The sequence below is a fragment of the Geotrypetes seraphini genome, chromosome 10 (genome assembly GCF_902459505.1).
Source record: "Geotrypetes seraphini chromosome 10, aGeoSer1.1, whole genome shotgun sequence".
NCBI lineage: Eukaryota > Metazoa > Chordata > Amphibia > Gymnophiona > Dermophiidae > Geotrypetes > Geotrypetes seraphini.
In genome coordinates, this window is record NC_047093.1 from 91,622,720 (window position 1) to 91,639,663 (window position 16,944).

Genomic DNA, 16,944 nt, shown 5'->3' on the forward strand with positions numbered 1-16,944 from the left:
AAGGGTGTGAAGTATTTTTCAAGGTACTGTATCTGCTCGCAGGAGAGCATACTGCTCTGCTCAGGTTTTACTTCATTGAATCTAAGACCCCAGCAGCTCTCACACCTCATTGACAGGAGAACCACTAGGCTTTCTAAGACATAAAATAATTCAAGGCTTTGAAGGCTTTGCAAACACTTCTACAGAAACTAATCATTCTGGCATTTTCTGAACAATTTCAGACTACATTTGTAGACTTAGGAAGTTGTTACAATACACTGGCTTAAATAAGTGGTGTTTCCATTTGGGAATAGATCAGGATTAAATAAGGCAAAAAAAACAACAACAACAAAAAACTAAGGGGTGCTGTACTTGAACTACCCAGGGATACTGTAGAAAAGAAACTGAGTTTTATCAAAAGGGAGCCAAACTGATGATAAAAATAACAAGAGCATATTTTCTTCCACAATACTTGAGAGTAGTGTAATTCCTTTTATTCTAGAATTTCAGTGAAACTTCAGAAGAAAATTTGCTTAGTGCAGAATACAACCGCTAGATTGACATGTATATAGGAAGTCGAGATACAACCATGTTACACCTTTACTGCTGAACCTTCACGGGCTCCCAAGTCAATCTACACTTTGAGTTTATGTTGTGTTTGGTCTTTAAAACTCTGCACGGGGAGGGACCAGAACATTTTCACTACTTATTTCAGTTGCTGGGTTGCTTAATAAAGAATCATAAACAGGACTGTTTATTTTGTTACCTTTAGAAATTCATTTGATTCATTTTTATATGGCTTTTGATTAAAAAAATGAAACCTGTGTTTAAGTAAGTTTGCATGATTTTCCTCCTCCTGTGGTTAGAAGGATGTACCTATTAAATTGTTACTGTGACCCGCTCTGAACCCATTTCGTGGGGAAATGGTGGAACACAAATCTCAAATAACATAATTTATACACATCTCTTAGTAATTTTTGCACTTATTTTTTGCAGATTAAGAATTTATCTTTCTGCATCTCCCCGTTTGTAGATAATCATTCATCAAAAAATAACTGCTCACAAAATCAGGAAAAATGAATATGAACATTTAATTTACTTGGTCTCTTTGACCACCGGATGATTTTCCAAGGGCTGCTGAGCAGAGATGGTATGCATCTATCAGAGAAGAGAAGTATCTTCAGAAGCAGACTGCTTAATCTACTGAAGAAGGTTTTAAGCTAGAATCGTTGGGGCAGGGTAGCAAAGTGCCCAGGTAAGTGTAAGCCATCAGGTAAGCTGGAAAGCAATGACCACAAATACAGTCTGTGTGACAGGGTGAAGTTCCAGCAGAGGGAGTCTGAGTATATCAGAACCTGCAAAGGCACCTGGGAGCTGTCCACTCCCCCTGAGTGGAAAAGGGTGCTGAAAAGAACAGCTCCTGAGCAGAGAGCTAGGGAAAACAAGAACTCCTTTGGGAGCCAGGCAATCCTTGAGGGGAGAAATGCTGGATTTGGCTTAACCCTCAATAAACCTGTAGACTAGTCTGTCCAGAACAGCTTAGAGCATAGAGAGGGCATGTTGGAGAGAAAGAAGTTGAGCAATTGGGAGAGTCCTTAGGGAGTGTGGAAAATGAGTGGCTGGAAGGAGTCCTCAGGGCATGTGTCTGAGATAAGACAACTGAGTGACTGGGAATGGGTCTGGAAGAATGTGTAGCCAGAGGGGCTTGATGACCGGCAGAAGGACCAGTGAAGATTGTCCAGGACCCATAGGAACCCATAAGGCTGGGGATCAGAGGACCGGTGGTGGCTCCACAAGCAGCTAGAAGAGTTCAAGGTCCTAGGCTGATGGAAACTGGTGAATGACTGGTGGAGGGACCGACGGGGCTGGTGGCAACCAGTGTAAAGACTGGTAATGGTACTGGAAGCTACCAGAAGACTCAGAAGCAATGAAGGTTGGAGAGGACCTGGTTAAGTGCAAAAACCTCTAGGATTGACAGTGACTGGTGAGTGATAAGCGGAGGGACCAGCGGCAACCAGAAGAGAGACTGGGGATGGTACCAGAAGCTGCCTGAAAACCTAGAAGTCCAGGGAGGACCCGGTGGTAACCAGGAATTGTTTGGAAGAGCTTGGTCAGGTTTTTAGAAGTGTGTGAGTTGTGTAAGTGAGGAAAACATAACAGAAGTGTCTGGAGGTGAAGAAGTGACGGGTGATGACCATTCGGCCAGATCCCAGGTGATGACCGTCCGGCCAGATCACACTAAGCAACAAAGTACATGATCTACAGGCCATGATGTTAGAGGCAGACTTAGATATTGTTCCTACCACAAAGACATGGTTCAGTGATTCCCATGGATGGGATGCAACATACCCAGCTATAATCTTTTTGGAAAGGATAGGGATGGTCGAAAAGGTGGAGGAATAGCTCTCTATGTGAAGAACAATATCCAAGTGACTGAAATGCAGGGGGCCTGGGGAAAGGAAGAAGTGATATGGATCACTTTGAAAAGACAAGATTGAACGTCTCTCAACATGAACGTTGTCTACAGACCTCTGATACAATTACAGCAAATTGGTAAAGATCTGGTTACAGATATCCAGAATCTGGGAATGGGTAGGTGGTGCTACTGCTGGATGATTTCAAACTGCCGGAAGTGGATTGGAAAATTCTGTCTATGGCATTGGAAAGAAGAAAAAAGATTATGAATACCTTTCAAAGTGCTCTGCTTAGACAAATAGTGACAGAACCCATGAGGGAAAAAGCAATGCTGGATATGGTGCTTACCAATGGGGTAAGTATTTCTAGCATCCAAGTTGGTGCCCCATGGCTGGTAGTGATTATCAAACAATTTGGTTTGATATAACATTTAAAGTGGAGGGTAGCCACACAAATCTCCATTCAGTTTTGCCCACTGCTTTCCTACTTTCAGATGTTTCCATCCAGACAACTTCTTGATGTAATCCTCCATCTGAACAAAGTTAGTTCTTTTAAACCTTTGCTTTCGAATAAGGCTGCATTGAAGCAGAGGAGTGCTGAGTGGTTGGGAGCCAGCATATCCTGAAGCAGCCGTTTCCGGTGAAATGCTGGGCACCTTGTCGATGTGACACTTGCTCTATGTATCTACCATTGTGTGGGATAAGTATACATATATTTTTTTCTTCATGATTATTTGAATGAGGATTATAAGCAGCTGAGAGTGCTTTTATTCAATTTGTGTTTTCCCTGCATTGCTTAAGGCTTATAACATCTCCTAATGTGAAAGGTTTTTTATGCCTATGATGAGATTTATGCCTGGAGAATTTTCCCACACCTGTTTCACTTGAGTAGATGTTTGTGTGTGAGGGGGGTTCTGAGGCTTTTGCCTTTATATTCCTTCACATTGGTTGGGCTAAGATGTTTGTAAAGCTCTTGCACCGACAGGAAATTTGGTATTTATTTCCACTCTATCCTCTTCTCCTTTGGAGTGTGTGTTTTTTTGAGTAGAAGGGTGTTGTATTTAATATTATATTGTCCTTCCACACTTGTGTTCGTGGATTTAATATTAAACCATACCATGTGATGAACATAAGAATTGCTGCTGCTGGGTCAGACCAATGGTCCATTGTGCCCAGCAGTCCCTCCTGAGGCGGCCCCCAGGTGAAAGACTAGTGCCCTGAATCTAGCCTTACCTGCGTACATTCTGGTTCAGCAGGAACTTGTCTAATTTTGTCTTGAATCCCTGGAGGGTGTTTTCCCCTATAACAGCCTCCAGGAGAGCGTTCCAGTTTTCTACCACTCTCTGGGTGAAGAAGAACTTCCTTACATTTGTACAGAATCTATCCCCTTTTAACTTTAGAGAGTGCCCTCTCGTTCTACCTTAGAGAGGGTGAACAACCTGTCTTTATCTACTAAGTCTATTCCCTTCATTATCTTGAATGTTTTGATCATGTCCCCCTCTCAGTCTCCATGCCAGATGATCACCCACCAAAACATCAGAAATACTTCCCCGTTTGTAAGCACTAAATCCAGTATGGCCCCATCCTGCATGGATTCGAATACCAACTGCTGGAAAGTTCTCCATGTAGCAAATCTAGGATCTCCCTATTTCTAGGAGACTCAACAATATGGATATTCCAATCAACATCTGGCATATTAAAATCACCCATTAGTAGTACTTCCTCTTTTATATTATATTTTGAATGTCCACTTCTGACTGTGACGGAGAACATAAGAATAGACATACTGGGTCAGACTAAAGGTCCATCAAGCCCAGTAGCCCGTTCTCACAGTGGCTAATCCAGGTCACTAGTACATGATTAAAACCCATAAAGTAGCAATCTTCCATGCTACCGATCCAGGGCAAAAAGTGGCTTGCCTCATGTCTTTTACAATAACAGACTATGGACTTTTCCTCCAGGAAATTGTCTAAACCCTTCTTAAAACCAGCTATGCTACCCACTCTTACCACAACCTCTGGCAATACATTCCAGAGCTTAACTATTCTTTGAGTGAAAAAATATTTCCTCCTATTAATTTTAAAAGTATTTCTCTGTAACTTCGAGTGTCCCCCTAGTCTTTGTAATTTTTGACGAGTGAAAAATCAATCCACTTGTACCCATTGTACTCCACTCAGGATTTTGTAGACTTCAATCATAACTCCCCTCAGCCATCTCTTTTCCAAGCTGTAGAGCCCTAACCTTTTTAGTCTTTCCTCGTACGAGAAGTTCCATCCGTTTATCATCTTGGTCGCTCTTCTTTGAACCTTTTCTAGTGCTGCTATATCTTTCTTGAGATAAGGAGACCAGAATTGAATGCAATACTCCAGATGAGGTCGCACCATGGAGCAATACAGGGGCATTATAACATTCTTAGTCTTGTTAACTATCCCTTTTTAAATAATTCCTAGTATCTTGTTTGCTTTTTTGACCGCCACCGCACATTAGATGGAAGGTTTCATTGTATTGTCTATGATGACATCCAGATCCTTTTTTTGTGTGCTAACCCCCAAGGTGGACCCTAGCATTCGGTAACTGTGATTCAGGTTATCTTTCCCAATGTGCATCACTTTGCATTTGTCCACATTAAATTTCATCTGCCACTTGGACAACCAGTCTTCCAATTTCCTAGGGTCTACCTGCAATTTTTCACAATCCACATGCATTTTAACAACTTTGAACAGTTTAGTGTCATCTGCAAATTTAATCACCTCAGTCGTTCGGATTTCCAGATCATTTATAAATAAGTTAAATAGCACCGATCCCAGGAAAGATCCCTGTGGCACTCCACTGTTTATTCTCCTCCATTGAGAAAAATGACCATTTAACCCTACCCTCTGTTTTCTATCCGATAACCAATTCCTAATCCACAACTGAACTTTGCCACCTATCCCATGATGTTTTCATTTTCTCAGGAAACTTTCATAAGGAACTTTGTCAAAAACTTTCTGAAAATCTAGATACACTAGATCAGCCAATTCACTTTCATCCACATGTTTATTCACACCTTCAAAGAAGTCAAGCAAATTGGTGAGGCAAGATCTCCCTCGGCTGAACCCATGCTGACTGTCTCATTAAATCATGCTCATTGGCTGCCTGTCTAGCACAGAATTAGTTACAAAATTTTACTGTTAACCCTTACTACTCGTTCCAATAGCCAACCCAAACTCATTGATAGACTCCTTATTCCATATCAACCTGCTAAATTGCTCCAATCTACGTCACAAAACCTTCGTGTTGTACCATCTTTGAAACTAATCAATAAGCTGAGATCTAATAACTTTGCCGTCACTGCACCTTCCCTATGGAATTCATTGCCCAATCACTTACGAGCAGAAACCTCGATAAAGCAGTTTAAAGCAAAACTCAAAACATTTTTATTTGAGGATGCTTTTGGATAAAACTGTCCTTTTTATGACTAAATCAGCAATAGTCCCTTTTCCCACCTATTGTTTTAACCCTTAGGTGTGCTTTATTATAATTATTGTAATTCAACCCTTTTTCCCAAATTATGTGTAGTCAGTATATGTGTCCTATGCTAAAAGTCTACTAACCTAGTATAGTACTGTATAATATTTTAACACCAATTTTTATTTGTGTTTTAAAAGCTTTCTTTTATTAAGGCTGTACACCGCTTAGAAATTTGAATTAGCGGTATAAAAAATGTTTTAATAAACTTGAAAACTTTAAACTTGCCTGTGTGTTCCACAATTTTATTTTTTATAATTGTTTCCACCATTTTGCCCAGCACTGAAGTCAGTCTTATCAGTCTGTAATTTCCCAGATCTCCCATGGAACCTTTTTAAAAATAGGCGTTACATTGGCTACCCTCTAATCTTCAGGTACTACAGATGATTTTAATGACAGGTTACAGATTAGCAATTTCATGTTTGAGTTCTTTTCATACCCTGGGATATATACCATCCAGTCCAGGTGATCTATCACTTTTTAACTTGTCGATTTGGCTTAGTATATCTTCCAGATTCACCGATATTTCTTTCATGTCCTCTGCATCATCACTCTTGAAAACCATTTCCGGTTCAGGTAGATCTCTTACATCTTCTTCCATAAAGACTGAAACAAAGAATTCATTCAGTCTCTGCCATGGCCTTATCCTCCCTGAGCGTTCCTTTTGCTCCTTGATCATCAAATGGTTCCATGGATTCCCACACAGGTTTTCTGCTTCTGATGTACCTAAAAAAATTGTTATGAGTTTTTGCCTCTTTTGCAAGTTTCTCTTCATATTCTTTCTTAGCTTTCTTTATCAGTGCTTTGCATCTAACTTGCCAGAGCTTGTGTCTCTTTTTATTTTCTTCATTTGGATCCTTTTTCCATTCTTTAAAGGATGTTATTTTGGCTTTAATAACCTCTTTTACTTCACCTTTTAACCATCCCAGCTCTCGTTTCCTCTTCTTTCCACCTCTGCTGATACGTAGAATACATCTGGTCTCTGCTTCCACAATGGTATTTTTTAAAGAACATCTACGCCAGGTTTATAGTTCTAACCTTTGCAACCTTTGTATATCACACCAATGTAAATACTTTTTGTTTTCACTCTTTCCTGATTGATCCTCAGTGCCTCTTCCTTACCTTGTAGATCCTGCAAATGTGTGGCTTTAATATGATATTTAATATATAATGCCACTCTCCTTTTCTTCCTATCCTGTCTTTCCTGAACGGATTATAGTTTCAGCAAGTATTTGGCACAAGCTCTGGCAGAATCTGACTGGATCCAGCGCAGCTTGAATTGTGGATGTGAAACACTTGCTATTGTCAAATCATCCTCAGATTCAAGTGTACTAACAACAGTACATGCAAATGAGTTTGCAAATTAATAATAATAATTTTATTCGTATGTACCGCCAAAGCCATAGTAGTTCGAGGTGGTTTACAATAAGAGAAGCTGGACAATCAGCGAAGATAGACATAATGTAAAGTCATAGAATACATATAAGCAGGATACAGAGATAATAAGAGTTGGAACGATCAGCGAACTCAGCGAGAATAGGCACATTGTAAAGTCATCAATACATGTAAGCAGAGTACAGAGAGAGTTTGAGAGATCTTGGTAACAAATCAGTTAGAGTATAAAGAGAAAGGGCAGTAGGAGTTAGTCCCTTTAAGTAAGCAAAAACAGTAGTAGCCCTTTATGAAGCAATTATTTCAGTTCAGTAGCATCTGTTTGGCTGACTGTCACCACGTATAGCTGGTACATACGGCGAGGCAAAAGAAACAAGTTGAACTGGAGGCTTAATGAGTAAAATAGCATGAATGGAAATTTGTTGTCAATTGTTCTGCATGCTATATAAACAGTAACGCAAAAGTAACTTGTAACTTTTGTTAGTAGTTACTAAAATAAAGTTAGTAGTTACTAAAATAAAGTAACTAGTTACTTAATTTAGTTGATCTTATGAAAAGTAACTAGTTACATTGATAGTTACCTAAATGTAACAAATTACAGTAACTAGCGTTACTGTAACTAGTTACTATGCAGCACTAATGTCACCTAATCCTCCAGTGCCTCAGGTACAAAACTTAGATTGTGAGCCCACTAGGGACAGAGAAAAGTATCTGCATATAATATGTGCAGCACTGATATGTCTAGTAGCACTATAGAAATGATTAGTAGAAACAAAGAAACATGATGGCAGATAAAGGCCAAGTGGCCCATCCAGTGTGCCCATCTGCAGCATTCACTATCTCCTCCTCTCCCTAAGAAAACCCATATGCCTGTCCCACCCTTTCTTGAATTCAGGCACAGTCTTTGACTCCATCTCTACCGTGAGCCTATTCCATGCATCTACTATCCTTTCTGTAAAAAATATATATATATTTTCTTAAATTACTCCTGAGCAATCTAAGAAAATACTTTTTTACAGATAGGGTGGTAGATGCATAGTAGTAGTAGTAGTAGTAGTAGTAGTAGTAGTAGTAGTAGTAGTAGTAGTAGTAGTAGAAGAAGAAGAAGACCTGATATAAAATTCCCCTCTTACTGTCAAAGGTTTTAAACCAGCAGCATTAAACACCCTTATTCATTCTCTCATTATCTCTAGACTGGATTACTGCAATTCTTTATATAAAAACATCACCCAGATTCAACTAAGGCATCTACAGTTAATCCAGAATACATCTATAAAACTTAAAATCCAAAAAGTTCAATCTTGTGATACCTTTATTACAAAATGCTCACTGGCTGCCAATTTCACATCGGATCACATAGAAAATAATCTTGCTCTGTTTTAAAACACGACAGTCAAATTTACCAGCATTTCTTGATAAACTCCTAATTCCATATACACCCCTTAGGACCTTACGATCTGCAGATCAAATGTGCTTGTAATCCCCGCCTTAAAAATAATCAATACTCGAAGAAATAACATTTTTACAACTTATGCTCCGCAACTATGGAATAAATTACCTTCCCATCTCAGAGAAGAACAAAATCTTGATCGGTTTAAGAGCTCACTAAAATAAATGATGTTTCTCTCGATAGGAACTCAAACCTCAGGAAGCTTCAGACACCTTCCCTATTGGCCCGTTTTGTACTACCCATATTTGTTTCTTTCCTATAATTATTGTATTTTATTTTGTAATCATTTTTATTTGAAAGGGTACAACCCCCGTCCCTACTGTATCATGTTGGTCTTGTATTGTTCTAGTACATGTCCGTAATTTGTAATATGGTTTCCCCATTTTAAACTGTACATCGCTTAGAAGTATTATAAGTGATATAATCATATTTTAAATAAACCTGAAACCTGGGTCTTACCTTGTTTCCTTTGGGCCCAGGATCTCCTTTTGCACCATTTGAACCCATGTAACCCTGTAAAAAATTCAGTCAGTCAGTCCTTAGAAAACGACTTCAGTTGTCCACAATGATATGGACAACCTTGGCTTCCTGTATCTGCACATCCATGAAATATTTGTTTCTAATCTTGTTCCCTGCTTAGGATATGGCTTGATGGATGGGTTACAAATGCTTTTTAAATAAATAAATATTGGTCCAAGAAAGAGTTTACACTACAGTGTAGAACAGATAATATTCTCCATGTCTGGTCTCACAGTATATGTTGTTCAATGACAGCATGAGCAAGTTAAAATCTTGAATTTTGGATTACATCTCACTGATAACAAACAAATCACACCTTCAGTACACTAAAATTTCCATTCTCAAGTGTCCTTTGCACCTTTCTTCTCCTTTCTCCTTGACGACAATCAATGAGTACCCAATACAATTATTATGGGACAATTTGCTTACCAAGTCTCCAGGTTGGCCATTTGAACCTGGTATTCCAATTAGTCCCTAAAAAAGGAAATTAAAATATATTTAACTAAAGTTCAGAAACTGAAGATTCTAGTATCAAAACGAATCATTAGTGTTATTCACTGATATTAATTTTGTTGTTTCTCGTTTGTACATTTCAGAAGCTATCATGGTTGCTGCATGTATGTAAAGTGCTTAGAACGCCAATTTTCAACTTTATGACTTAGTTGGCTATATAGGCCTCTTTGAAAACTGATCAGGCTTATGTGGCTAATTTCACTTATCTAGGTTTACTTGAAGCACTGCCTGAGCCAGAGGACATGAAGTGAAGTTTAGCCACTTGACTACCATGTTTCCCCGAAAATAAGACAGTCATATTAATTTTGGGTCCATAAAATGTACTAGGGCTTATTTTCATGTGTTGTCTTTTTTTGTGTGTGTGTGTACAATGATCATCTCTCATCCATCCCCTTGTGTAGCATCTTTCTATCCCTACCTCCCATCTCCCCCGTGCAGCAGAACCTCAAAAGCAATTTCATTGTTTTGAGTTAGATCTAATCTAATCTAAGCATTGTTCTGATATTCCACATCTTCCCTATAAAATAGAGCTTTAAATGGTTAACAAATAAACAAATTACAGATCATAAACTGAAATTCAGATGTCATAACATTTCTGAAATAAAAAAAAAAAGTCTTGAGATCTTTGTGGAACAGATAATATATGGGCTTTTATGAGGTAACTACAATACCAAACAGCTCCAAAGGATAAGCCACTTGCCTGTTTACTATAATGGAAGCCTGTGTTGAAGTGTGTCTGGCACCATTTTGACAACTTTTAAAAGATTGTTACACTCAGTGTTTGGAGTGTCGCAGCCCAACTAAAACTAGCATTTGGGGCTAGAAATCCCAGGACTGCTGCAGTGGGTGATCTTCACTAATTTTGGGGTGTTGTACAGATAATACAAAGCCATTCCCCCCCTCCGTGCAGCAGAACCCTAACAACCCTGCCAACCCATCCTCATGAACGGCATCTTTCCATCTCTCCCTCCCATTCCCCTGTGCAGCAGAACCCCAACAACTCTCTCACCGCAAGGCCGACATACCTCCATTCCAAACAGTGGCAATGGCAGGACTGAACAAGATGATGTTCCCCGCTGGGGCTTTCCCTGTGCCGTGTCATGTGAAGTAGAGGCACCTGTAGCAACAGGCTCAAACAAATTGTTCAGCTCAAACAGGAATTAAACAGTATCATTAACCATCAACAAAGGTTCAAAGGAGTTCAGACATTACACCCCAATAAATGGAAACATATATACAAATTTTTTCCAGCTCCCAAGGGCTGACAGGCATCCAAGAATCAGCTTGGAGAAGCATAAACAGATGGAAAACTGTAATTAGGTGCAGTAAAGACAGGGCGGAAGTCTAGAATGTCTCACCTATCTACTGAAAAAGAGCGTACCAGGATAAATACATAATCTCTTTTTCCAGTGCAATAGGTGAGACATGTTAGACAGTTCCCCAAAAAGCTAGGGCGGGCTTGGTGCACTGACCTGTAAGACTAAGGACCCAAAGGTGGAGTCTTGTCTTGCTGCCAAATCCATTTGGTATAACACAGCAAACATGTGAAGAGAAGACCATGTTGCCGGTCTGCAAATCTCTTCAGGAGAGACAGATCTAACTTCGGCTCATTAAGAAGCCACACTCCTGGGGGAGGAGTCAAGATGGCGGCAGCGTGAAGCTTGCGATTATACCAGCGGTCCGGGACAGCTTCTTTACTTACGCCGTGATGCCTCATTCTAAACGGAAGGGTAGCGTCCGAGCCGAGCCCTCTGTGGCCCGGACGTCTACCCCCATTCAGCGTTCTATCCTGGACTTTGCTGCAGCTTCGTTTGGCCCCGTAACTCCAGGAGGTAGTCTCGGGCTCTCTCCGGCCGGAAGAGCGGCTGGGGACTTCGGGCAGGAGGTTTCTCTCTCCCCTCCGGAGCCTGCTCCGCCCCCGCACCCTGCTCAACTCGCGGCCCAAATGGAGGCTTCCTCTGTGGAAGTGAACGCTGGGGAGACCCCATTTCAGGGGCTCGGAGTCGCGAGAGTAGGAGGAGAGCAGGGGGAAGTGAGAGCCAGTATTGTTACTGGCACTGGAACAGCAAAAGCGGAGGCGATTACTCTCGAGAAGATTTGGGATTCTCTCGAGAGACTAAACATCCAGGTAGCCAGATCTTCACGTGACCTGACAACTCTTCTAAGTACTGTGGACGCTTTGGGGAAATCCCTGGAGAAAACTAAAGATGAATTTTCAATGGAGATAAAAGAGGTTAAGGACAATGTGGTAAATATTCAAGCTATAACTAATAATTTGATAAAGGAAAGAATAAGTTTGAATAAAAAAATTGAACAAATAGAAAATTACAACCGAAGACTGAATTTGCGTCTTTTGAACTTTCCAAAGGCTCTGGAGGTTACACCTATAGATATGTGGAAAAGGTATTTAATTGAAGTATTAAAGTTTTCCCCTGAACATATACCTCCACTTAACAGAATTTACTATTTGCCGAAAAAGAAAATTGAAGGAACCGATCCAGGTGTAGAGGAACGTTTGACAATAGACGCTATAAATGTTACTGAATTATTAGAAACTACACTTTCCGAAACTACAGAGAGAGCCACAATGTTCATATCTTTTGTTTTCGAACAAGACATGAATGCAATTATGCGTTTATATTTCCGAAATCCTCAACAAATGTTTCTAGGAAAGAAAGTATGGATTTTTCCAGACGTCACGAGAACAACGCAGGAGCGAAGAAAATTATTCTTAGCAATGAGAGTAGAGACTTTGACCCTTGGAGCGACATTCTTATTAGCATATCCATGCAAATGTTTAATTAAATACCAAGGTGTTAAATATGTCTACTATGCACTAGAACAGCTACGCACCTTTTTAGATTTAAAGAATCTTGCTGCCTGGAATGTTTAAGAGTAGGAAGAAAAGAGGGGGTTAAAGACTGTTAAGCCTTTCAAGAATACAATTATTACTTATGTTTGTTATCTCTTCAATATATTCATCTCCTCTCCCTTCAGTGTTAGTGGTCTAAGAAAGAATGAAATTTTCCTGATAGTAGAAATTGTGACCTTATTTAATTTGTTTCTTTTCTGTTTTACTTGTACAAGAGAAATATTCTTGTGAATTATGTAAAATTTCAATAAATAAATAATAATAAAAAAAAAAGAAGCCACACTCCTGGTAGAATGCACCTTAACAGAAGCAGGAGACTATTTCCCCAAAGGAATGTAGGCTGATTTAATGGCCCTACGAATCCATCTGGAAATCATGGCCTTGGAAGCGGGAGCACCTCACTTAACTGAATGAGTCAGCACAAACAAATGGTTGGAGAGACGAAACTCATTGGTGACCTCCAAATAATGCAGAAGAACTCTGCACACATCTAGTTTCTTCAACAGGTCCAGTTTCTTGAACGGTCCTGATTGACATGGAAAGCCAAAACTACCTTTGGCAAGAAGGAAGGAACCATCTGAAGGGAAATCCCCGTCTCTGAAATACAGAGAAAAGGGTTTCTGCAAGACATATGACACACCAATTTAAATGTGACCAGAAGTCCAAGAGGATAGCATCTTGAAGGGGCTCAAAAGGAGCCTTGGTAAGGCTAGACAATACCAAGTTAAGGTCCCAGGAAGAGAAAGGGTGCTTAACCAGTGGTTGGACATGAAGATTCCCCTTCAAGAATTTAGCAACATCAGGATTAGACGCCAAGAAGACCGACGCTCTCAGGATCTAAAACAGAAGAGCCCGGCCACTTGGACCTGAAGAGAAGCCACAGTGAGGCCTTTATCCAAACCAGACTGAAGAAAGGCGAGAATTAGTGAGATCAGCGTTGAATAAGGGTCCACCTGGTCCTGAGCACACCAGTGCCCGAGACCAGCATGAGCCGGCACCAAGGATAACTTCTTAGATTTTAGAAGAGTAGCAACAACCAGGACAGAATATCCTATTATGCTCCAAGGCTGCACACTCAAGATCCATTCCATAAAAGCAAAGTGACCCAGATCCTCCAGGGATACCAGACCTTGCATGAGGAGTATGTATAGGTGCTCAGCCGAAGGCTGTGACTTTTATGCAGACATATCAGATCTGTGTACCATGGTCTGCGAGGCCAAGCCGGAGACACCAGAATGACATGGCCAGGATGAGCTATGATCCTCTGAATGACCAATGAGGAAAAAATACAAGAGAATCTTCTGAGGCCACGGCTGCACAAGAGTATCGAGTCTCACACTACTGGGCTTGGATCTTCAACTTATGAAGCGATCTGCTTTCTTGTTACTTGCCGAGGGCATAAGGTCAAAGCAGGGCCACCCCCAACACCCCACCATCGCTTGGAATACCTCTGGGAACAAGGCCTATTCGCCCAGATCCAGAGTCTGTCTGCTGAGAAAGTCTGATTGAATGTTGTCTATTCCCACCATATGCATTCCTGTCAGCGCTAGGAGATGATGTTCCACCCAAAGAAAAAGAAGGCAGGATTCTTGAGCCAGAGGAGTGCGCTTAGTTCCTCCCAGGTGATTGATATAGGCTACTGCCATTGCATTGTCTGAGAAGACCCTGACCACTTGGCCTTCCAAGGACTTTTGCAATCTTATTAGAACTAGTCAAATGGCTCTGAGCTTCAACTGGCTTATTGACCATTTTCATTGCGAGGGCGTCCAACAACCTTGAACATGACGAGTGTATATGAGCTCCCCAGCCCTGAAGGCTGGCATCCAACATCACCATGATCCATGAGGCTATGTACAGTGGTATGCATCTGTGGATCGATTGTGGGAGAAGCCACCAGTCCATGTGTGCTCAAGCTTTCAGAGTCCAAAGTATACAGTCCTGCAGGGCATCCCTGTGCGAAGCCCAGCAAGAGAGCAAAGCATGCTGAAAAGGATGTATGTGTGCCCTCACCCAAGGAAACACATCCAGTGTAGTAATCATGGATCCTAGAATTTGAAGATAATCCCATGCTGATGGAGTCGACCGTTCCAGAAGGGAAGAAATCCGGGCACACAGTTTCTGCTTGCAGACTTCCCATAGATAGATGCGGCCCGCAGCTGAGACAAGCAGATCTCCCAGGTAGTCCAGCCACTGCATCAGAAGACTTTTCCTCAAGTTGACAATCCAGCCCAGGTCCTCCAGCACCTCAAGTAAGGGTGAACCTGGAGACCCACTTTGTATAAGTAAGCCACCATGACAACCAGCACAATGGTAAAGGTCCAGGGTGCTGTTGCAAGCTCAAAAGGCAGAGCTGAGAAGTGGTAGTGCTGATCCAGAACATGAAACCTCAAAAGGTTACAGTGGGCCAGAATAAAGGAAATGTGCACAACGCATCCGTGAGATCCAGAGAGGCAAGAAACTTTCCTGGGCCACTGCTTTTATGTTTGACTGCACAGCCTCCATTTGAAAGCAGGGAACCTTGAGAGTCGTATTCACAAGCTGAAGATCCAGAAGAGGCCTTCAATCTTCTGAGCACCCTCCGGAGAATCAAACTGCTCCGAGATCAGAATGCACATATTAGGGTGCCAGGGGAAGATAGCAGACTGCCAGCACACACCACAAAGCCAGGAGGAAGAAATGGATGGAACTGGCTGAGTGACCAAAAGGACCTCCTGTAAAGATTCAGAAAGAAAGTCTTGTAAAGCTGCAGACTCAAATAGATGCAGGCTCATGATAGCATTTCCAGGCACCAAAACCCAAGAGGGATCCACAGATCCAGCACAGAGTCCCTAATCTTCCATCCCAGGAAGTGCTGCACCTGTAATTAAGGGGTCAGCAATTAAATCATCCGCATCTGGATCCCCCAGATCAGGACAGGCAGCACAAGCATAGAGGCAGGGTGAATCTAGGATGCTTGAGTACCTGATTGTAAAAACCGCTTAGATAACCTTGATAGAAGGTATATAAAATCCTAATAAACTTGAAACTTGAGTAATGCCTCTGAGAGATGCTGTGGAGGCAGATTGTGACAGCGCAGGGGAAGAACACATTGGTCTGAAATCCAGGGCACAAAAATTTCAAAAATTCTGAAAAGGTGTCCAGCTCCTGGGGCATAGGGCACTGTGTGTTTCTAAGGCTGCACAAGGTCCGCAGCTTGGAATTACCAGCCATACTGAGACCCGAAAACCACGAAAGCTGCTACACTGGGCAAGCTGAGCATTTGCTCATCTGCTTCAGCAGGGGAGAAGCTAAGCTGGACGCTGAAGGGCACCCTTCCTTGCTAAATTTGTGCAATCCTGGCAAGAATCCACAAGAGGAGAGCCCAAGGACTCCATCCCAGCAATTTTCAAGGCAAAATTTGCAGTTTTGAAGAAGCAGGGAAATTTTGAAAAAAAGATCACTAAAAATCCAAGATAATAGCATAGTAAATGACGGCAGATAAAGACCCGAGAGGTCTATCCAGTCTGCCCAACCATACATGCTCCATAAATTAATTAATTGGTTTAAATGGTCCTTTTTTTTTTTTAGATATTTTTGAGCCAGAAACCCAGAGCCCTACCCAGTAGTGTGCTTAGGTTCCATCTACTGGAGCCTCCATCAAAGCTCACTCCAGCCCATCTTAACCATCCCAGGCATCAAAATCCTCCCCAGCCCATCCTCAACTGAATGTTCATATACGGAACACAGGCCGTGCAAGCCTGCCAAATACTGGTCTTAGTTCCTTCAATGTATACCCATTATTTTCTGATTAGAGATCCTCTGTGTTCATCCCATGCTTGTTTGACCTCTGTCACCGTTTTCTTCTCTACCACCTCCCTCGGGAGTGCATTCCATGCATCAACCACCCTCTCTGTAAAGAATTTCCTAACATTACTCTTGAATCTACCACCCTTCAACCTCAAATTATGCCCTCTGGTTTTACCATTTTCCTTTCTCTGGAATGGATTTTGTTCTACGTTAATACCTTTCAAGTATTTGTACGTCTGAATCATTTCTCTCCTGTCCCTCCTTTCCTCGAGGGTTATATTTATTCAGGGCTTCCAGTCTCTCCTCATACGTCTTCGGGCGCAAACCTCCTACCATTTTTGTTGCCTTCCTCTGGACCGCTTCAAGTCTTTTTATGTCCTTCGCCAGATACGGTCTCCAAAATTGAACACAATACTCCAAGTGGGGTCTCACTATCAACCTATACAGGGGCATCAACACCTTCTTTCTTCTACTGGTCACACCTCTCTCTATACAGCCTAGCATTCTTCTGG

At 41.4% G+C, this 16,944-nt stretch overlaps 1 protein-coding gene and 1 long non-coding RNA gene across 4 annotated transcripts in view; one reads left to right on the forward strand and one right to left on the reverse strand.

The window, feature by feature from the left end:
* The window catches only part of LOC117367932 (collagen alpha-1(I) chain-like), a 539,431-nt gene that overhangs the window by 191,796 nt on the left and 330,691 nt on the right, over window positions 1-16,944 (reverse strand). For both annotated transcript variants that reach the window (XM_033961051.1, XM_033961050.1), the window contains exons 23-24: window positions 9,691-9,735; window positions 9,202-9,255 (exon numbers count right to left, since the gene is read on the reverse strand). In XM_033961051.1, coding sequence (XP_033816942.1) covers window positions 9,202-9,255; window positions 9,691-9,735 — 99 coding nt within the window. The remainder of the gene's footprint in view (window positions 1-9,201; window positions 9,256-9,690; window positions 9,736-16,944) is intronic.
* The window catches only part of LOC117367933, a 109,939-nt gene that overhangs the window by 41,329 nt on the left and 51,666 nt on the right, over window positions 1-16,944 (forward strand). The gene's annotated exons all lie outside the window — the stretch shown is intronic.